The sequence below is a fragment of the Ischnura elegans genome, chromosome 2 (assembly GCF_921293095.1).
Source record: "Ischnura elegans chromosome 2, ioIscEleg1.1, whole genome shotgun sequence".
NCBI classification, from domain to species: domain Eukaryota; kingdom Metazoa; phylum Arthropoda; class Insecta; order Odonata; family Coenagrionidae; genus Ischnura; species Ischnura elegans.
Window position 1 is genome coordinate 90625187 of NC_060247.1, and position 22802 is coordinate 90647988.

The 22802-nt window shown below is 36.4% G+C and overlaps 1 protein-coding gene across 10 annotated transcripts in view; it reads left to right on the forward strand.

The window, feature by feature from the left end:
- The window catches only part of LOC124154162 (tau-tubulin kinase homolog Asator), a 168514-nt gene extending 145712 nt beyond the window's left edge, over window positions 1-22802 (forward strand). For 6 of the 10 annotated variants that reach the window (XM_046527707.1, XM_046527703.1, XM_046527704.1 and 3 more), the window contains 6 exons: window positions 4301-4375; window positions 4484-4620; window positions 8598-8739; window positions 9546-10134; window positions 17408-17626; window positions 19412-22802. In XM_046527707.1, the coding sequence (XP_046383663.1) occupies window positions 4301-4375; window positions 4484-4620; window positions 8598-8739; window positions 9546-10134; window positions 17408-17626; window positions 19412-20373 (2124 nt within the window). In that variant the 3' untranslated portion in view covers window positions 20374-22802. Of the gene's footprint in view, window positions 1-4300; window positions 4376-4483; window positions 4621-8597; window positions 8740-9545; window positions 10135-16114; window positions 16350-17407; window positions 17627-19411 lie in introns of all 10 variants that reach the window. The other 4 variants (XM_046527710.1, XM_046527711.1, XM_046527712.1 and 1 more) reach the window with 4 other exon arrangements.

The window sequence follows — 22802 nt, forward strand, 5'->3', positions numbered from 1 at the left end:
GATGTGGAGATATTATTGCTGTAAAGAGTATGAAGGATTTTGAATTCGGACAGTATTGTCAAGTTACTCTTGCAGATTATGTGTTACTATGCCCGTGCTATCAATGCTGTATTTTTCTGGAAGATGTTTCTCATGTATTACTCCATTCTCATTCCATTACAATCTGTGGATGAAGTAGTCCAGAAGCTTATTCTTATTTTTTGTATTTATTATTTGATAGCTGGTTGACTGGTATCATGTGATATTTTCTTTGGAACACCTATGTCTGTGGATGTCATAATTTGTTAAGTAATTGTTTTTGTTTTCATTTAACCAATTAATGCTGTAGTCTATTGAATATATATAATTTTTGAGTCTTTTTATACACAGTTTTCATTAATTTATGTAGCTTTTGCAAAAGGGAATTTTTGTTACGTTTCTCCTCATCTTTTTTGTCTTGATAGTAGCACACTTGGTTGAGCTACTTTGGTTGTCAAAAACGGTAATAAAGGAAAGTACCCAATTTATTGCTGCTTTTATTCTTTGCTTTTGCCTTGCACCCTTGTTAACTTACCCCATGATTTTGCACCCTCTTTTGAACATGAGCCTTTAACTGAGGTTGCTTGCTGGAATGACCAAGTTAGACATTTCCTAAACCAGAAGCATCATTATGAACGTTGCAATAGCCCTCAATAAGGAGTGGTATTAGTTTTTGTATCCAGAAAGTAAAAAATGCTTTGTCATACCCATCCTTTATTTATACCTAAGCCATTTTTCATTAGCACGTACCCAGCCGTCATTAGCACACTAGTTTCATTCATCTAGTCTTTGTATGAGCAATCTGCAACTTCTTGGTTCATTTTACCAGGCATCATCATTTTATTATTTACATCAAGGCACACATTATGCAGCTTAGTCAGCATAGTTTATTGCTTGGTAGATGTATTGAAGTAAAATTTTCTAGTGCTGTTTATAAGGTATTCTACATGTGTTATCCTGAGATTTTCTTGGAAATATTCCACCTGTTAGTTTAATAGTTGGTAATTAGTTAAAAAAATTAGTTTGCTTCACTCCTTTATCCATCATCCTCTCTCACCATTTCATGAAACATTGGGATTGAAATGTTATCAGGCTTGAAGTTGGGTTTTAAAGCTTTTGATTTCCTGCACCCATGAATAATTGTCATGGATGCATCTTCAAGTAGTACTGAATTATTAGTATCACACATGAACAGTTAATATGCTTGATCAGTTATATAATCATCTGTCATTTCTATAAAGAATTACTATCAGTCTTTTTGAGTAAGAGAGAAGAGAGTGAAATATTAAGTGGCTTTTTATATTGCTTCCTTCATTTATTTTTAAAATGAGGAAATTTTTTGGAATGTATTATCAATCAAAACTTAGTGATAAAATTTTTAGCAATGATGTGGTGTATTGCATACATAGTGAGACCTTTATTGGCTAGGAACCTTTCCAAAAGAAAGTGCCTTTTGCGATGGGCTTGACAGAGTACAGTTCTGTTTGGCCTATTTTTTTCTGCTTACAGATTTGTTTAGTAGTAATAGCAATTTATGAAAGCTATTTGCCATGTGTGTACCATAGAGATTTAGTAGTTCACGATTTTAAGTCTTATGAAGGTAGAGAGTCAAAAATTGAATAGTGCCAAATGTTGTGAAGTTAGAGGGAAAAGGCAAAGGAATAATTGTATTCCAGAATGTGTCTACTTCACCTTACAAAGAGGGCAGCGCATGCATTTATTAGTGATAGGTTTTATAGCTGAGTGACTGGCAAAACAACTATTTTTGTATTGGTGTGGGTGATGATCACTCAAAATGGAAATTTTTGAATCCTTTGATAAGTTGATGAATATCACTTATTTTTCCTGAGTGTCTTAAAATTCTAGCCTCATTTTGGGATGTGTAGAAATGTATAAGAGGCAACATAGGGACTAACCAATTGGACAGGATCTTCTGAAAACTTTCATATGCAGCACTCATTTTTTCAAGCTTATCTTTTTGCCATGTAAAGTTGAAATTGTAGTTCTTAGAGATATTGATCAAGAAAGAGATAAAGATATTTTTAAACTGCTTGTACCATTTATAAGAGTCAAAGGGGGTAGGGAGTTAGTTGCATTATGTAAATTGTATAAGTTTTTTAACAAAGCTTGGATCTCAAAGATCCTCCACATTTTTGCCAAATAATGAACTTTTTTCGCCTCCATCGTCATTACTTGTTCCAGCATGAATAATGAAATACCGTCAACAGCATGGAGCAGACTTCAGGAAGTAGGGAGGATTGAGGATGCAACCTTCATTTTTACCATTTTAAAATAAAAAATTCAGTTTGTAATGTAAGGTAAAATTATGAGTTTTGGTTACCTAGGGCTTCCAAAAACTGTACTGGTATGATGGGCTCTCCTTCGAGAGAAGAGAATCAGCCAATTTCCAGGATAATAATAGTTTCCACCACAATTGGAGGTGCCTGTAATCATAGTAAAGGTTTATTGCAGTCTATCTGCATACATGTACACATTACCTACCCCTGAAGAATCTTTCAATTCCTAAGAAGTGTGTCCATAACCAAAAAGTATGCCATTAGCACAGGATTTATTGGGAAAGAAGGGCAATTTGTTAGCCATAGATGTCACATCCCATCAAGGATTAAAAAGATTTTCCCTGGTGATCACTATGAATATCATTGATGATGCCACTGGTTAAGGAAATAATCTACCATATGATAATTTTTGAGTGCTTCAGCTCCCATTTGCTTTTATAATTGAGTTGTGGAAAGTTCACTTGTTTTGTCTCAAAGCCAGTTAATACCATAACTGATGTTACCCTTACCCTTGTTGTTTACACGCAAAACTATTCGCTGTGTGACATAGTACTGTCAACAATTGTGTGACCTTGACCTCAATAGTGAAGGTCTCGTAAAAAAAGAAAGGAAGCTATTTTCAAGTGTTTACACCTTTGGTGGTAAAAATATCATGTTAAAATGGTGGGGATAAGGAACTATGAGAAGAGGGATCTGAAAGGGTCTATCCAAGGATCTAGAGTTGTGGAATTGTATTTGTTATTACACCGTAGTAATGGATGGGGTGGATACATATGGAATGCCCCTCCGGTGGAATAGGTTACATATTCTACGCTAATGTACATTTTATCTCGGGGGAGAGGATTGATTATTTCTCTTCTTTACCCTGTTCCCTCACTTTGGATCTGCCACAGTTAATTTCAAGACAACAGTGAAGACTGAAGATGCATGTGGTACTCAGACCCTGTAACATTTCCCCACCCCTCCCCTCCAAAGACCCTAATGAACAACTCTTTATCCCATAACCCTCGATCTTCCCACTCTCTAATACCCTTACTTCCCTTACCCCCTCCCCATTGGTAAAATGATCTATTTGAGGGCAATCATGATGGAATTCAGTGAACTTGATAATGTCGTGTAATGCAGCAAAACACATTGCAAACAAATAAATGATGTGGAAAATTGTGCTACGTTGTATTCAATCATCATTAAGAATTTCCACCGTATTGGCCTGCAAAGCATTTGTGTTAAACTGGTTGGAAATTTGATAATGTGAGGTTAAATCAATACCTAGAAGAAGAGAGATGATGTGTATTCCACGAGGTCTGGAAAGAAAATGCAGTCACGTTATTAGGAATTCGGAGATGGGAATATAATTATTTTACTGGAATTCAGTGCTTACATTTGTCAATGCCTGCACTTCTGACTTCCATACAGCTTGTATTTTTTTATAGAAGAAGATGGATTTCGATGGGAAGACATTAGTGAAAATTAATATTGGCCTATGCTTGCTGTGGTATTTAGCTTTTATGGTTTGCCAATTTTAGCACGTTTTCTTGATGGATTATTAGATGCATGTGCATGTGAAGTTCAATGGGGTTTTAAAAATTTTTGATGTTATTGCATCTTGAAGCATGAAATCTGATGAAGTGCATGTCTGGAGTTCTTGAAAAAACAGTATGTACATTACTCTTTTTAATCAAACTAATCTCATTAATCAATAAAACAGAAATTATGGTTACTTTCCTAGTATGGTTTTATAAATGCCTCTATGCTTCAAAATATTTCTTAGCAAAATAGTAGCGTTAAAGTTTGGAAAATTTTATTGGTACTAATCGTGGTATTGGGTATCTGCAAAGAATCCTTATTTCTCATGGCAAATGGTTTTATTAATGGTTTAGATAATAGTTTTTGGACGCTTCATTCTATATGAATGTTGAAGACATAAAATTACTATCTATCATACTTTTATGCTTTTTAATTAACTGTTGTTTATAATTGAATAGGAATTACAAAATGGTAAAGGAACTGGCTGCTTTACATCCGCAATTACTGACTCATCATGTTTCAAAGATGCTAAGGTATGAGCTCCAAAAATATGATACATGCATATTGTGCAGATTCATCTTTTTTACTTTTGTCTTTTGAGAAGCTAAGCATGTGTGGTGTGGTTCTGGGGTTCTTTCCAGGATGACGTTGTTCCCCCCCCTCCTCCTCCTGCTCCAAAACCACGTTGTCTCCACATCGCTGGCATTGAAGCATTTGAAGAATTACGAGGAACCCTCCCCAGGGCTTGGAGCCTTCCCCAACTTTCTCCTCATATCAGGTGACCTGAACTCTCCCTAACTTAAGGGTATTTGCTTGCTCCCTATTGTTAGAATGTAACCGTTTTTCCCACGGAAGTGTATGTATGCTGGTTTACACAATATATTTAACAAATGTGAATCTTGGGTAAATATATCATTCACAGAATTCAGTACATGAGATGATACAAGCAAGAATAGATTCATTTATGTATTCATGCTTGGTGGCATCCTTAGGCATGTCTATAGGCTGTAGGTTTCATGGCTCCCATGCATGACCTCAAAGGGGATCAAAAGTAGCCCTGAAAGCCCAGAAAATCTAGGACTAAGTATAATTTTAATCATAAAAACCCAAGATAAGAAATAGGCAAATGTGGGATGTTAACACATTATGGTCCGCACACATGTTTTTACGTGTTTCCGCCGCCAGCGCTTATGTGCCGATCACGCGTTTTTTACGTTTTCATGCAGTGTAGTCTCCTGCTGACCTCTACGGATTTATTTGGAACTATTTCGACCTAGTTCTGGTTTGCTTTACTGTTTGTTTTTGTGAAAGTTTTTCTTATTGACGTCTTTTTTATCGATGTTAAAATAGTTTGAACATATATTGAGGCCTATGGCATATAATATGACCGGCCCCAATGGCTAGTCTAGTTTAAAGGGTGCCGGACCAAGAGGTGTTAACATTGAAATTCAGAAAAAAATATATTCTTTGTAGTATTTTGCTCCATAATAATAACTTAAAGGGAAAAGATGGGGCTGAAATTTATGAATGTATGTGCATTGAATTGTCACTGTTTGAAATTTATTGATTTGTAGCTCATCTTGCCACAAGGCATGGCTTAAAGGGCTAATTTGTAATTCAGCGGCAAAATAAATTCACCTATCAATCCGGGGACTCTTTTTCATGAATTTTCATAATACCTGCACCCTATTTTCATTTTCCCGGCCCAAATGCATTTTAATTTCTCATGTCCTTCTGAGAAAGTCATTGTGAAAGTGGAGATTCATTCATGAAAATGATTTCTCTCTTCTCAAGTGACTCCACAATCCAAGACATTGGTACGTGCACACACAACATGGATAGGATTCAAGACACACACACACTGAACATTCTTAGGAAAAATAACACTCCCAAAGGGTAAGGTTGACCTTTAGGCTTTTATTTAGCATGACCTCTCAAGGAGTATTAATATTTTCATAATTCTCATAGGGCTAACTTAACTTATGTATAGTAATGGTAACATAATGACTCATCTGGCATGTGAAAAGCATTTTATGGTACATCTTGAATAGTGGAGCAGTTAGTAATGATATTAATGATAATTTAAAGCTTAACAATGTATAACCTATCCTTTATGGAAATGAATGAATGAGACATAATTAGGTTCACTAAATTTGATTGCTTCGACCAGGATTTCGCAACATAGTCGCATCTTCAGGTGACATTGTACAAAGGGGTGGATTCAACATCAAATTTGGGGGGGGGAGGGTCATGACCGTGGTCCAAGGAGTATGGAATACCCCCTGGAAGAGAAGGGTGTTCTCCTGTGTAAATTTTTTTGCAGGGAGTGCTACAGTGTACTGCTAAATTCCATAGTAAATACAACTCAAATCTCTCTCATGCTTGGAACTTATAGCCATGCATTTCCATGTACACGCCCTTTACTCATTTATAAATATACTATTGAACTAATAAAAATTTTAAAAATAGTGATAAAATTTAGGGGGGTTGATGATCCCTGTGACCCCTTCCCCCCTTAAATCCACCCCTAACTCTACATGAATGCATTGCAATTTATAACACATCTAATGCTGGAAAAAATGGAGTGGGGATACTATTCCTTCCTTTCTCCTTCCAAAATATCTTTACCCCATCCCCACCTCACCCCTTCCTTTCCATTTTCTCTCTCTCACAAATATCCCTGCTGCTCAGATACCCATAAACCCTGACTCTGGAAAATCCATCTACCCAGCCTAACGCCTCCACTTTCTCCCCTTTACCCCTTCTCATACCACCAAATTTCTTTCCCCACCTTGCAAATTACTCCCCTACCCATTACAATTTGTCATCACCCAAGCATAAATTTTAATGTATGATGTCACCATTATGAAAGCCTGGTCAGGTCCATTAAAATTCAGTGAACCTTACAATGTGTTGAGGCCTGGTTACATGGTACCTATAATAATTCCTAATAGGTCATGGGTGATTGTTTTGGGGGACCAGAATGAAGAAGTAAATTTGAATGCGTGAACTAAAATAGCACAAGTTCTATTTCCTATTCATGCATTCTCACATGTATGGGAGGTTACCAAGTGAATTTTTGCATCAATTCATGCTTTCATGTATTTAGTCATTAACTCTTGTTGCTCAGTATCATGTAACCAGGTGTTTATTCTTTAATTTCCATTGTAGTCGTGTGTGTAAATTCATATCATCCTTGTCATTGAAATATTTCAAAGTGATTTTGAAAGGGCAGCTGAAGGATTATAAATTGAATTTAACCGGTGGAATATCATCCCATCAGCAAAAAATCAAGGCATTAAGATGAAATATTGATATTGTAGTTAATAGCATTCTTTTAGTTGAAAAATGCATGCAGGGAAAATTATTCTCATGGTGGCAGGCATCTACCCTAACAAAAATATCCTCAAGTAAATCGGTCTAAATGATAATCTTAACCCTTTAAATGCTACAGAATTCAGATTGGTATGTACATATACCTACTATTCTGAAGTGCCCTATAATTTAGGGAACTGAATCATCACATGAATAACTTAAGTAACAAAGCCAATTTATACATGTATAATTTTTTGTCAATTTATTCAATACATTGTATGTACCACTTAATCTACGAATAAATGCTAATTTTATTCTTGAGTGGAATATGTATTGTCTTTTTTTTTAACCCATGGGAAAATAAATTTTAGGAAATAGCCAGTAGCAAATCCTAATGATGCCACCAGAAAGTGTGCACAAAGTGCAAAAAGTCTTCCAAACCAATTCAGTTAAAATCCTATTCTCTCCATAAAATATTGTAAGTAATTTTATTTTTTCACCTAAAAACCTGACGTCTGGGCAAAATATCAGTTTTATAAAATTACGTACTATGGGAGTGTCAAGTAACTGTAGGCATTATTTTGTGGTATGTGGAGTAGGAATTAACTTCCATGTATGGTCTTATATAATAAAACATGTTACAAAAAAGGCTTTTGAAGATTGATAATGTTGATAAAATCACTTCATTGATCAGGAGCTCAATTACGAAGTATTTGACCCTCGTTCATGATTCTGGGTGAGATTTTTAGTTGCATTCATATGTTTTTTTTGAACCAAGGGTAACCAGGCAAAAATTTTTAAAAATCGGGAAATTTGAAGTAAGGAAGCAGTACATTTTGAAAAAAAAGCCTAGCAGCATAAAATAATCATTTATTTTTGAATTTATGAAATAGATCCTTGAGATCTTGTTTTTTGTAAAGTGTATCAAACTATCTATTGATGGAAAAATATTTTCTTTTTTATTTATATTTCAGAATTGATTTAAAAATTTCCTTACAAAAAATGTCACCTTATGATGTATTGTGGTGAGAAGCATAGTTTCCACTAGGTAGTGCTATGAGCTGTGTCTTATGAATTATGTTATTATTTAAGGTATATATGGTTCATGATTGAAAAGAGCATTTTGTAGCATTAAAAAATATTTTTAAAAGTATTTTCATATTATGTACCATTGTTGAATCGTTGTATGTGTGTGTGTTTGTATGTATTATGAAACCTGCTTCCATGTTCTTTAAAATATTAGTTGGTATTTTATCTATCTATAATTTATTAAGAAGAATATTATGAGTTGACTGCTGGATAGGTGTAACCTAGCCTTTGAATACTAGATAGTGGTTCAGATTTCTGTTATTTTCTTTGTACACACATGTCAAGGAGGGCTACATAATATCTGTGATCATGCAATCATGTTTTTTTAAATCAAGTGTCTCTTTCTTTCAGGGAAGGACTTGAGCCTCCTTTACTGCAGGTTGTTGCCTTTGATGAAGCAGCTTATGATTTAGATATTATGAGAAACATTGGTGTCAGGCGGTCACAGAAGGATGAAGAAAAAACATCCATTAAGAGGATACGAAGTTTACCGGTGAGCATTTAATTGGTTCTTTGACTTTACCTAAACTCATGCTTTTGGTAAAATATCGCAAAAATTAAATTTTTAGCCATCCATTTCAGGTTTTATCTTGTGTGTCCGTTGACATTTTTGTTTGGGAATTATTAATTTTTATCTATTCAAGAAAATCAATCATTTTAACATTTAGAGTTCTTGAACAAACTCAAGATATAATAAATCAAATAAATGTTTGAAGCTTATCAATTTTAGGCCTCTTATCACATTTTAAGAGGTTAAAATCAAAAATCTAAGAAAAATTATGAAATCAGCTACATTGTGTTGCACCTCTTCCCTTCAAAAAGTCCTAAATATGCCCCTAGAGGTAACCTGCATCAATGTAGCCTCCAGCTCACTCATTTTGGCATTTGTTTGCTATGCAACAGTAACATGAAAGTTTTAGGCCTTCAATTTATGCCTGGATTCCAATCTACTTAGGGGCTTCCTATGGTTTACTTAAATTTCTATAGTTTCAAGAAGTGACATCACATTTTTCGAATTAGTGCATATTTCATGGCTAAAAATGAATTGCCAGGAGAAAAAATTCCCCTGCACCGGGAATGGAACCAAGGCCCTTTAAACTTTCGGACCATTGCGCAGATCACTATGCTATCCAGGTTCCTTTGTTCCCATGGTAATTTATGTTGCACTTACAATTTGCCTGTATCCTCAACATGGCTCTACAAGTGCAAAGATAGTAATTATTTAGATCCTACAGGCTAGAATGCCCTCTTCGGTTTCTGTTACGTCACCACTGATTTGTATGTCTTTTACATTTCTAGAGTATCCAGTTGGCTTCTCCTGGCTGTGAAGAGCGAGGTAACGCAGATGGTGAGGCTGAAGAAGGAGATGGGGAGGAAGAGGAGGAAGGTGAGGAGGCGGGGGCTGTGGAGGGACGCCTCGAAATAAGGGTCTTGGACCGAGCCGAGGGCTCTGCCGTTGTGGAATCGTGTGCCGGTGGGGCTCGCTCAGAATCTTTGCCAAGGCAGCCCAGAGGTATCCTCAAGGCTTCCACATCACCCGCGCCCCCCACGCCCAAGACGCCTGCCCACGAGGACACGTCCGTGTACTTTGACGCAGTGGCTCGCCTCGCATCCTCGAGGAACGGAGCCGACTCCTCCCTGGAGGAGGAGGGGGGAGGGGGCGGTGCTGGTGGCTACCTGATCCCCCCACCCACGTCGGCTGGCGTGGCTCTGGGGTCTGCAGCCGCTGCAACTCCCCTAGAGACCCCTGTTATTCGAAGGCCTAAGAGCAAAATTCCTGTTCCTGTGCGTACTAGTCCCAGGTGTAGTTTGTCGTCAGAGAAGGATGAAGATGAGGGAAGGGGTGAGAGTACTCTGCGAAGAAGTGCCACCACGACTGCTGTTCCTGGTGAGTCCAATTTTCTCTTTCCTATTTCTTTTATTTGGATTTAGATGAAAGATTAGCAAAGAATGACACTTCGTAATTGCTATTATGGAGCCCTTCCGCCACGTACAAGCTTCCAAGTTTCGATTTAATTTTGAAGATGAAAGACTCGTACTGGTGTTATTATCTGTGATGTTCTGACAGTTTTATGTAGAATTCCCTGGAAATTTTTGGAAGACTGTGCTGTCATAGAATTTTATCATTGAGGTGTTGACCTTGGGCAAGAGTTAAAAAGAAAATTAACAAAGATGGGAATATCAGAGGAAGGCGAAACATTTCATTTTTATAAATTACTGTGAGAAAAGTACCCTCTGACTGGTAATTGAACCATGGGCCTTAGGGTTTTTAGTTCTCTGCCATGATCCTCATTCTATAATTCTGTAAGTAAATTTACTAAGGTCATTGACATGTTCGAGATTTTTTCACGTGAGTTTCAATAGTGGTTATCATCATCCCTCCCCCTGTAGATTTAATCTCTTTAATGAATCATAAGTAACAAAGTTTACTGATGACAATATAAGACAGAATAAAAGTTTAAAATAAATTTTTCCTATTAATTTTCATTAATTCATCGTAGGTACTACTTCTTTTTATACTTAATTTTTTAGGTTTTCAAGTGTTTCGACACTAAGCTGACTTTGTGGTTGATATCAGAGCTCATTATCTTTAGCTTACCACCCTCAGTTATAGGCTTTTTAAATTTTTAGTTCCTGTCATTGAACATGAGCCCCAGTTCTTTGTTTCAATCCGTAATCGAGTTTTTCCTTTAAATTGCATTATTTTTGAAAGCTATGGATGACTTTAGTCAGGGCCGTTTGAAATCTCCTTAAAGTAATATGTACATACATCAATTTATCTCAAAAGGGATTTGATTGATGATATGAATCTATTTAATGATGAATTACTCCTGGGTAACCAAACAGAGTGTTTCAATGGCATCTGAGATGATCTCGTCATGAATCAACCACTGATCCTCTCCTACTTCTCATTTATGGACAAGTTTTTCCTGCCTGTACTTAGAAATAGTTCTGCAGGTGGTATCGTTTAAATATCATATATGGCTGTTAATGATCAAGTAATTGTTTAGTATGTATTGATAATTTTTTCCTAGCTTTGATTATCTTCAGAATTATGTAAACTAGTCTTTTCTTATCAGCTAGGAGTACATCCCTGGATATTTGAAGTCTTGAAGGAAACAGTTTTTCTACTATGTTGAGACTTATCTCCAGACTTTGTTGTATCATTTTTTCTGTTAAAAGATTCCCTTTTATAGATTATGATGAATTTTTGTTGGGTTGAAATTTTTATGAGTTCAAAGTGGTTAAGGTAAGATTCATCAGTTCCTAATTGGTCTGAGTTTTCCAGATAGGGAATATGATTAAGTTAGCCAAAGAATTTTCATTTGCTTCTAAAGTTGAAATTTTATTGACTCACATCAGTAATGGGTACACATTTTTTTTTAAACATGCGACTTGTTTGACTTTTATGTCGATATCTGCTGGCTGTCTTCATTTAAATTGTGCTCCCAAACAACCAGTATTTCCTGTGTTCTCAAGGGTGTGTGAATTTTTCTTTGGAAATGATTTGTGCATTTATATGGACACAAATGGATTGAAAAAAACTATTGGCCCTTTCAAATTGTCGAATGTCATTCCAGATGCCTTTTCAGCCTATATTCTTTATATGCCCCTTTTATTTTCTATAACACTATTTCACACAAGTAATCTTGACTCTTGCAGTGATGGTATCCAAGGAGTGGATATGAGTTTGTGCATGGGTTTTCTGCTCACAAATGGCCTTTGCATGATACTCTGATACTACATTTAAAATACTATCTCTTTCCACTCATTGCTTCTCTGTGAAACATGACACTTGTCCAGTTTTTTTCTATCATTGTAGTATATGCTCTATAATCATACATATAAAGGCATGCCATTCACTCTCATAAGACATAATGCATATTTGAAAAACTATTTTTCTGCTTCATTCAGCTCATTACAACATGGACTATCCACATTGTCTATTTCTTTTTGTCAAGCTGTATTTTACTTTCCTTAAATTCTCAGGGAAAATATTAATTCTTGTTGAATTAGAGCAGAAAATAGCGAATAAAGAATTCATTATAACTGTCTTGATATTATGGAAATTACTCGGTTAAACTTCGGAACTAAATTTTTCCAACTATTTCATAATACAGGCATCCCCCGAGTTACGTATGCCTCGACTTACGCAAATCCGTACTTACGTAAGTGATAACCGTACTTCAAGTTATTACGTTAATTTTCATATTCGAGCGCGTTGAAGTAGATATTCGCTCGTATACCCAATGGCAGAAAAAATTTCGAATAGTTATACAGTTTTTTACGCGATCGGTCAACTCGGTGAATAATATTACGCATTTTGATTGGCAATGCTTGAGATGCAACTCGCCGACTGTTAAAATGTTATTGATTTCGTATCTAATAACGTAATAATACGCGGAAGAGTTAATGAATATCGCAGTGAATAGAATGAAACTTCACCGGGAATGTACCGCGCATTTCTCCGCTGAGAATTCACCCCACCGATCGAAATCGCTGAAGCGTTAACGCAGAATGTTCGACTTACGTAAATTTCGACTTACGCAGAGTATGCCGGAACGCATCCCTTACGTAACTCGGGGGATGCCTGTATATTGATATGTCACCCACACCTACCTGGTTATTAGGTGAGGGATTGGATAAGTTTGTAATCACTGGGTCAAATGTTTCAATTGGTGGAGCTCAATAAAACAAGATTTTTATCAGGTTTTCCAAATTTTCTACATATTTGATTAAAAAATAAACCCCAAGAAAAACTTTTAATTGCCACCCACTGCAAATGAGACAACCAGAGTGTATAGAAGATGATTGGAGAAAAAGTTTTTTTTAGTAGGGTCAGTAAGGGCTCTAATGGGCCACAATATTTGAAGAGTACATTCAGATATAAGGAGATGGTGGGTGTGTTAAAAGTTTTGTTATAATCAGTGCATTTTTTCATGCTCAGATGGAAATCGCCTGTTTTCTTTTAATTTCACTTAGTTTTAGGGATAATTGGATGGATTGAATTTTTATTTATGTCAAATTATTTCAGCTGAAAGCCTGATTCAATTTTTTTTCCTAATTAAATCCATGCCAATATATATGGTGCATAATATCTCTTGGGATGGTAGGTCATTTTTGGAGATCTTTTAGGATTTTAGAAAATGAAACTCCTTTGGTAGTATTCAAGTGCGTGACTGACTCTGCCATTACGGCAATTGACAGAAGATGGTTAGAAGTGAAATAAGAAAATACAAGTGAGATTGATTGCCAAGACAAGATATTTTCAAGTGAAGAAAGTTGGCTTAATATTTTTGCACAATATTGGGAGGACAGGACAGAACTTGCAGGGGAAAGAGGCTTGACAAAGTCTCTCTTTTGGCAGCCATTGGATGGGAAATACAGCAAGAGTGGGGGAGGATGATGAGAATTCATTGCCTGGTATTAAAGATTGGGCTGATTGATTGGGTTAGCTGATTGGGCAAATGGGGGTGATGAGAAAAGACTTTCTATTCTGCAATCGATTAGGGACCACTACCTCTGAAACCACTACATACACATATATTGCGGATATTGGTCAGGATGAATTGGTATCCCATGGAAGAATTAGGGAGGCAAAGACTTTCAAGCTCTATGTGTGGGACTTAGATACGCCACATTACAAAAAAGTCTTTGAGAGACCTCATCCCATTTGTCTTCAATTTTGGTGCAAATTTCCAGAATCTTTGCTCCACCAGTGTGTTACATCTCTCTCATATGGCATCTAATGGCTTTGGTCCATTGTCTGGCTTCGTTTTCTTCTTCTTTCTTCTTTGGCTTCCATTCCTCTAGGACTCAATGCAGGCCAGCACATTCATTTCCTGGAGGAATATTAAATTCCATAGTTAAGAGGAGTGGGTGAAGAGCATTATGAATGCAAGGAGTCAGACGTATTAGTGGACAATGTCGTCACATTGGTAGTTATAGGAGCAGGAAAGGACAGGATGATGAAAGGAACAGAAAATCAAACTGACTCCTTCGTACCAGATACTTTTCATTCAAATGTATTTTATTCATTTGGATTACATTATAGTGGGTTCAATTATTTGTCTATTCTCACTCACAAGTCGGTATCTTGCATATTTGCTCTTTCTTCCAGTTTTCAGTTCAAAGCTCTGTTTTGAGTGCTTGCAAAACAATGAAATTCTCACAAATTTTTGTCGTCATGTGGGATAAAAGTTGCATCAATGTGCTGTAAACCTAAGTAGAAACCTTCTGGGATAAGTTGTCTTATTTATGCTCGACCTTAAACATTTTGTTACCCAACTTAGGTTCTGAGTGCCACAGCACCTCTCCTAGTGGCAATTACTCCTTGATTCATTCTCAGCAATACTTTGGTTGCATGGTTCTCCGATTTCATCCTTAAATCCTTCAACAATATTCCTCTTTAAAATCTGATTATGTATATCAAAATCTGTTGGCACATGTTTTCTCGCTGAGTTTTGCTCTGAGTTGTTCCTCCAGAAATAATGGCGTTGTGCAGGACTCAAACAATCTTACCAGCTGCTGGAGCATAAGTGGAATTTAGTGAATAATTTTTTAGATCAAAATTCAAAATTAGGTCATTTATTAGTATTTATAAGCAAAAAATTAGATCCTCCCAATATTTTTTCAGAGATTTAAAAATAAATTGGTCAAGCCAAAATTAGTCAAGTGATATCATGATAAAGTGATCTGCTGAAATTTGATAAGATAATTGGCATCAGAAAAAATCTTCGAGTCAATTTAAGACTATTTGGGAAGAATATTTGATGGTAAGAATGAAAATTGAACATGGCAAAACACAAGCAAGGAAAAATTGTCAAAATGTTTTGATGAATCATCCTCTATGAGATTATAAAACTTCAGTCTATTCTTCAGTAAAAATGGTGTATTATCAATGACAACTGTTTTAGCCACCTATAGCTAAGTTTAGTAAATACCAACTATGTTTAGTAATCACTGAAGTCACATGCCCTCACTACTTCTGCCATTTAATACAATTTCTACAATACATGGGCGAGTGTAAGTCTTGTGAACTCATTTCAGAACTATTTCATGATAGTTTCAAGCCTACATGCCACTTTATATATTCATCTTATATATTATGCTGATTTTATAATCTTGTAATCTTCAGTAAAATAAGGAAAATTTTGGAGCATCACATCTGGTGTTTCTTAGCATCTTTGCAGGTTTAGGGAAAATTTAATTATGGACTCAAGTTATTCCCTGGGTATGATGATACTGTGTATTTGTTTAGTCACATAGGTATTTTTTACCATAGCTACTTAGCAATAAATGTAGACAATCTTGTATAGTATGTGTCACCCAGTGTTATCATTATTGTTAGTTTCATTTATAACTTCTGACCTACATATATTGATGTAAAATAAATTTTCTGCTTGCACCATTGTGTATCTTTACTTTATGGACTATCTTTATACCAGCAGGTCATTCTTAATTGTGCCATTGTTGCCGTTCAGAAATTCATTGAAATAACTGTCTGTGGGTTAGGAAACAAAGGAAACTACTCTGCCATGCGTCACAAGCTACAATCCTTATTGATTCCTTAGTCAAAGGCTTTCTATGTAGCCTGAAGTGTAATAATTTTACTTTTTGTATAAATGTTAGATTTTTCAGGCATATATTGAAGCTTATTTCCCCAATAAATGAAAGCAACTAATGATTCAAATCTTTTTCAGTGAAAATATTTCAGTGATGTTCTGATTAGCAACCAAGTTTTCTTCTTGTTAGGATAAATGTTTACCTTACTGGTTTACATTGTTTAGATGCATGGGTACCCTTTATATGTAGAACAAGGTATTGACCTTGAAAGATATTTGAACATACCTTTCAACAATTTGAAGGCGGGGATGCAGAAATGCCTGGTGAGGATGGGAGGAAAGGCTTAGAGGAAGTCCGCCGTGGCCCGGCTCCCATACAGAGGAGTAACACTGAGGAGGACCTAGCCGATTGCACTCCAGCACTGCGTCGGAGCAGACGTCGGAGAGAAGAGAAGTATGCAACGGATGAGTCCCAATTGGGTCTGCGTTTCCAGAGGTGGAGACCGCGTGCGGCTAACGAGAACGGTCCCCGCATAAGGTGCCCTCCAATTTCCTTGGGCATGCGTAGGAATGTTGTTTAGATTTGGCTGTTGCTATTGCAAGGAATATTCCAGCCAGCAAGTCATTACCGTTGTCTTGATATTTTTTGTTTCCTCTTCATGCAGACAAATACTCAGAAAGATACATGTAAATGACTGACATTTAATATGTATATCTCTCTCTTTCTCTTCACTTCCAAAATACTTGTAGGTACATGCATACATTGGCTAAAAGCATCAATGCTCTAGAGGATGACTGAATAATTGTGATATTTTTGCCGAAGGTATATCTCTAGCATGCTTCTGACCGATTGGTGTACAGTAAGTTAGTTTTCCTGGTTCTGATCACCTTAGGGAATTTCTGGCAACATAATTTCCTCGTTAATTATTATTTGGGACCACATAATTGTCAGGTTAGGTCATATCATTTCATTAATTACAGTAAACTTTTACTCAGTTAAACCATTTGCATTACGACAAGCTTTATTTCTGTGTCAGGATATGTTAATTAATAAAAAAATTCAGTTAGATGTGGATTATTATGCCCATGTTTTGAAAACATGCATTGTACACCTTAAAATCAATCGATGTATATGATAAAAAGTATGCATAATTATTGCTGCCAAAAGCTAAAAATAAAAAAATGAAACTAAAGTAGCATGTGCAACTGCATTTGTAGCACATTATTTATTGAAGCAATTAGAAAAGCTTCATTTTTACAAATAATATTCAGTTAAAATTCCAGTTAAATAATGCGTTTTCAAAATATCACTCTTTATCCCACAATTCACATAATTTAACTCTTCTGTATGGAATTGTCTTGTCAGTGTAAAAGTTAAATGTTCTGGCATGTTGCTACTTACAATCATCTTGTGCTGCTCGTATAACAACTTTGTGTCATACTATTGAGCATGCTCTTTTCCTCTATGAATGTAACTTTTTTAATGGTGTACTCCTCCTTTCTCTTTGGATGTTTGACAAATCTCTTGTGCCCCGCAGCAGTTGTTGTGTGTGTTGTTTGCCCATGTCCTTAGGAGAGCTTTTGAACCCTCCACAGGCCCCGTTCCTCAGCAGCCTCCCTCCCAACTGGGTCGCCAGTTGAAGTGGCCGCAGTACGTTCTGGACGAGGCGTTCCCTCCCAACTCCTTGCCCCCTCCCCCTCTGTGGGAACAGAGGATAGTGACGGCGACTCCTCTGGCACCCCAGCCGTTGATCCCCCAGGCCCTCCCCCTCCACCCGTCTGTGGAAGGCCCCCTCGACTGGAGAATGGTGCCAGGTTGGTCTCTCTAACACTTTTGTCATTCACCTTTGGTATATTTAATAACTACCACAGTCTGTGATTTATGTCTTGTGACTTACCGTATTCCTCCGAATATAGTCCCCCTCTGAATATAGTCCCCCCTCCCTAATTTTGAGGCTTGAGTTTCGGGAAAAAATTTAAAAAATGGGTTTGAATATAGTCCCCCCTAAACTTTTATCACGGGCATTTTTGGAAAAAAGGGGACTATATTCAGACATATATGGTGGAAAATCCCTATATATCCATATTTTAATAGTGACATGTATACATTCCCTAGATGTTACCAGGTTCTTCCCCCTAAAACACAATATATTTCATTATTATTGCATCTATAATGCATAAAGAATATATTGTAGGCACTATTAGTATACATATGGAACAGGCATGTATAAATACTGTAGTTTTAAAGTAAAAGAGCATCATAAGTTTTATCATACTTGTGAATTACGCATGTAAATTTCATGTCTTCCCAGACAGGAATTTCATGTTGAAATTTTACTTGCTTTACATGAATGATCAACATTAAATTTATTCCCCTCCAGGCATTTAATAGTGAATAACGGAACCATTTAAATTGTATTCACTTTAATTGATAGTATAACAATTAGCTTCTTGTAATTACATGCATCGAGAGAACAACATTATGAAGAATTGAGCACAAGTATATTTCGCAGGAAGAGAATTTCTGAAAGACATTGTAACATGGTGATGAAAATATCACAAAAATGGAATAAATCTTAACACTGAATTTACACTCAATTTTTTGTTGCCAAATCAAAAATTGATTTTGCGGGCCAAAAAATATGGTGCCATCAATAACATATCTTTCAATGCATAAAGTGAATAAATGTCTGTAATAATTAGTTTTTCCATAAAGTTTTGAAACTATTTTTAATAATTTTCAGTAATAATCCTTGTCTTTTGACTGCATATCTTTCTCTCTAATTTCTGGTCAATGCATGTTATGAAGAACCTGGAAACAGGATATCCCATCTCCTAATCTAAAGTGCAATATGGACATATAATATCCTCACCTAACAAGGTTTCAGCATATTACGTCTACGTCAAGATGTCAAGATCGAAAATTGATCATGACATCATATCCTGAAGCTTTTGTTGGGTGTGGAATAAAACAATGTAGAATGTACCATATCTCTATTTCAATATGGATATCCATGATTTACACCAAGTTATTGTCTCTATTATTTTGTATGTTCCTCATAAATGTTGAAAGCTCATCTTCCCATATGTATGCTTTGTTTGGCTTTTTTATTTTCTTTGGCTGTCTGTTATTTCTGAATTTCTCCTTTGATCATATAAATAAATGGATTTTTGACCCTTTGTAATCGCATTAAATTGGAAAGAAACCAGTGGATAAGGTAGCATTAGTCCTCGGATGGGTGTTTGCTTTGGATCTGGCAATTTTTATGATGTATGCATTGATTTTACTCATTAATTATTGTAACATTTGGGTAAGTCAGATTATTGGTGGCAAAAACGTTATTCAATGGCTATATCTTACTGTATCTTTAATTTTCAATTTTTTTAACAAGCTGCCATGACCATGGTCACTGATCACTAATGAATGCTCATGAGGGATAGCTTTACAATATTCATCATTCTATATTTTACAAATGATATTCCCATTGAAAATTGATTATGATTATCTTCAGTTTATTCCATTAAAGTTTTTTGGACTCTAACTAGTGGTAATTTTCAAGAACTCAAATCCTTTTTTTATTCTACTACCATTTTTTGCAGGTGTCGGCGATTCCACCCATTACCCTTTGTTGAGTCCCCAACCCAGAGGGTCGCAAGGAGGTGCAGTGGAAGTGAAAGGGAGTAAAGAAAGTGAACAGGAGAGTGGAGAATGGGAATACAGTGAAGGAATTGATGATAGCATGGAATGTGTTGGGATCTTGGAGGGTGCAGAGAGTGATGAAGATGAAGAGAGTGAAGAAGATGAAGAGAGTGAAGAATGTGAAGAGAGTGAAGAAGATGAAGGGAGTGAAGCAGATGATGGGAGTGAAGATGATGAAGATAGTGAAGGTGATGAAGAGAGTGAAGAGCTTGAAGAAAGTGAAGAGGTTGTAGAGAATAATGAGGGCAAAAGACGAGGAAATGTTGATGAGCATAAGGAGAATAAAAATATCGCAGAAGTTAGTGAAGAAAGTGAGGAAAGTGAAGAAAGCATGGAGGGAGTAGAAAGTGCAGGGAGCAAAGAAAGCTCAGAGGGTGAAGAAAGTTCAGGGAGTGAAGAAAGTTCAGAGAGTGGAGAAGGAATACAGGGTGAAGGAAGTGAAGTTGTTGAAAGACGTGCAGAGGTTGAGAGACAGGCAAAGGTTGAACCAAGTGCTGTGGTTGTAGATGGTGGGGAGAGTGAAGAAAGTGGAGAGAGTGAAGATAGTGAAGAGGTTGAAGAGAGTGATGATGATGAAGATAGTGAAGAGATGGCTGAGGGTGTTGAAAGTGGCACGAGTGAAGAGAGTGAGGAGGATGAGGGAAGTAGTGAAGAGAGTGAAGAGAATGCAGCGATTGAAAGGAATGTACAGAATGTAGAAATCCAAGAGGGTGAAGAAAGTGTACAGAGTGTAGAAAGTGGAGAGAGTGAAGAAAGCAGTGAGAGTGAAGAAAGCAGTGAGAGTGAAGAAAGTGGAGAGGATGAAGGGAGTGAAGAAGTGACCGAGGAGCAGGGCGACAGTGTGAGTGATGGCACTTCGTGATTGGGCATTGGACGGACTAGAATGCCCCTTCGCAGAGCCACGTGTTGGGAAGTGATGTGTGAGTTGTATGAATGAGAGTGATCAATTAAGGAATAGCGCTGGTGCTCGAAGCACCAATTGATACAAGCAGTACCTTGCGACCTGACTCCTTTAGGGGGAGGACATAAGGATGCATTCCTCCCCTCCCCCACACCTCAACATGTTTTCACAGTACTTAAAAAAAGACTATTGAAGGTGCTTTGTTTGTATTATATGCTTCAGATAATTTATTGTACTCCTTAATTTATTTTTGAGAGAGCCCTTGGAACTGAATAGTTTTGAGGGTTGTGGGGAGCGGAAGGAATCTCATGGTTCGCTTTCTCTCTTCCTGCTAGTCACTTGTCTCGTGAGGTGCCTGCTAAAGTGAGCCTTAAGGACACAGGGCAGATCGATTCCCATTTAACCTATAATTGGAATTATTTTGCTGATAGCTCAGAATCAAGTCATCATCCAACTCTTAGGTAACTAAACTTTTGGTGCAAAAAACATGAGAAGGAATGATAAATAAAATTTTTTTGAGCTACAAAGTTTTCCTGTGTTTAAATAAAGAAATCCAGCAGCAGTGAGATAATTTTCTTTGTGATTGTATCACGTGTACACTTCAAAACTTCGCATCAGCATGCTTAACCCCGTGCCTATTATTGGTATACGCTAATTCAACATTCCCCTAAGCTTCTTGTAGGAAAGTAAATTTTATGCATCCAGAATCATTTGACTTGGGCACTTGCATTTTTTTGCGTGAAAAAATTTCATCTGCCTCATGCAGCTGTGAGTCTGTAGATCTTATTATACGTACCTTTGCAGTGGGATCACTGCCGTTCCAGCCATGGTCTCAAAGTTGCATTTTGCTTTGCCAAGGAGTAAATCATATCATTTAGGCAATAACAGGAAAGGGGTTAAGAATGTTCAGGTCTGCCATGAGGTGAGTTTTTTTTTAATTCCCCTGTTTGGTTGAAAATAAGATGACACTATGTTTTCACCCTTTTATACATTTTTATTGGTGTTTTTTTTAACGTTTCTTTTAGTGTTATTCATGACCCCAAACTCATCTAACATTGATTTTGAATGGGTTTCAATTTGAAGTTGAGAATATAAAGACGGAAAATACCCAAGAATCCTCATGTTTAGCACTGTGTATTCCATATAGTAGCATCAAAATTGTTCCCAAGAAAGCTGTAAATACTCATTTTCTGTATATTATGTTCGTATTTGAACGGAAAAAATAGCTTTTGAGAAAGTTAAATAAAATGGTAAAAATAGCATTGAAACACTAAGGAACTTCTCATTGTGATACTTATTTTAATATGAAACTGTGTATAGTATGATTGCTTTTGTTGTTTTTATTACATGTTGTTCACGTTTCAACCATTTTCTGCTGCCTAGTGTAAAAGCTCTATAATCTGGCACCATTAGAGTCCAAGACTGGTAAATTATATTCAGCATGTATGTAGTGCTTGAATGGTACATAAAATAATATTTTCCATTTTAATGTCATCTAAATTTGTACTAAAATGGTTGGATACTGTGAAGCGTATGCAAAATAACAAATGTATATCCAACAGTCATTAAACCTCTCTTCCAAATTTACTGTTGGCCCTAGGAAACAATTTTTTTGGAGGTGAAGAAGGAATACTAGGTTGTATCACTTGATATCTTCTCTATGGCAACTTACATATTTTAGCATAATGCTCCCAACGTCCCACCAATCACTTCTATTTGATTGGCTCTCTTTTTTCAATATACAGGAAATAGTAGTTTAAAGTATGAATTCACTGTGCATGCACCTCAGTCATTTATCTATTTAGGTGACCAGACAAATTATCAGGCAAATGCCTGTAGTACTTTATCATTTCTTCTGTACTTCCTCTCTGTAGACGTATGTGGATGCATCACATGGTTTACATTTTGTGTGTTACCTCTTCTTTTAGTCAGAAATGGACTTGCTAGTGATCCTAACCATGGAGATGCAAATAAAATAGATGGAAGTAGTACTACTTTCCCCAGTAATGCATATTCTGTAAAACCTACCACTGTTTTAGGAAGTGATGACAAAAATGGAATGAATTATTTTGTGTGTTTCTGAAAAATTTGTAGAAAACCATGGGTTGAGCAAGTGCCAGATTTAGATGCTTTTACTATGCATTCTTCCTGAGTAAATACCTTTGAAATGAAATGGATGCATGTTCAACTATTCAAAGTGTGTACTGGTAGTAACTTATAAATTGAAGAATTTATTGAAGCTCCAAATTTCAAAACACTATTTAGGTTGCTGATTAGCATTGTGGTGAGATTGAATGTGGACAGATGTCAGCATATACTTTTCCGTAAAAAATGGTTGCATATTTTTATTGAAATATTTTCCAGTCTGAAAAAATAAACTCTTGAAGTCA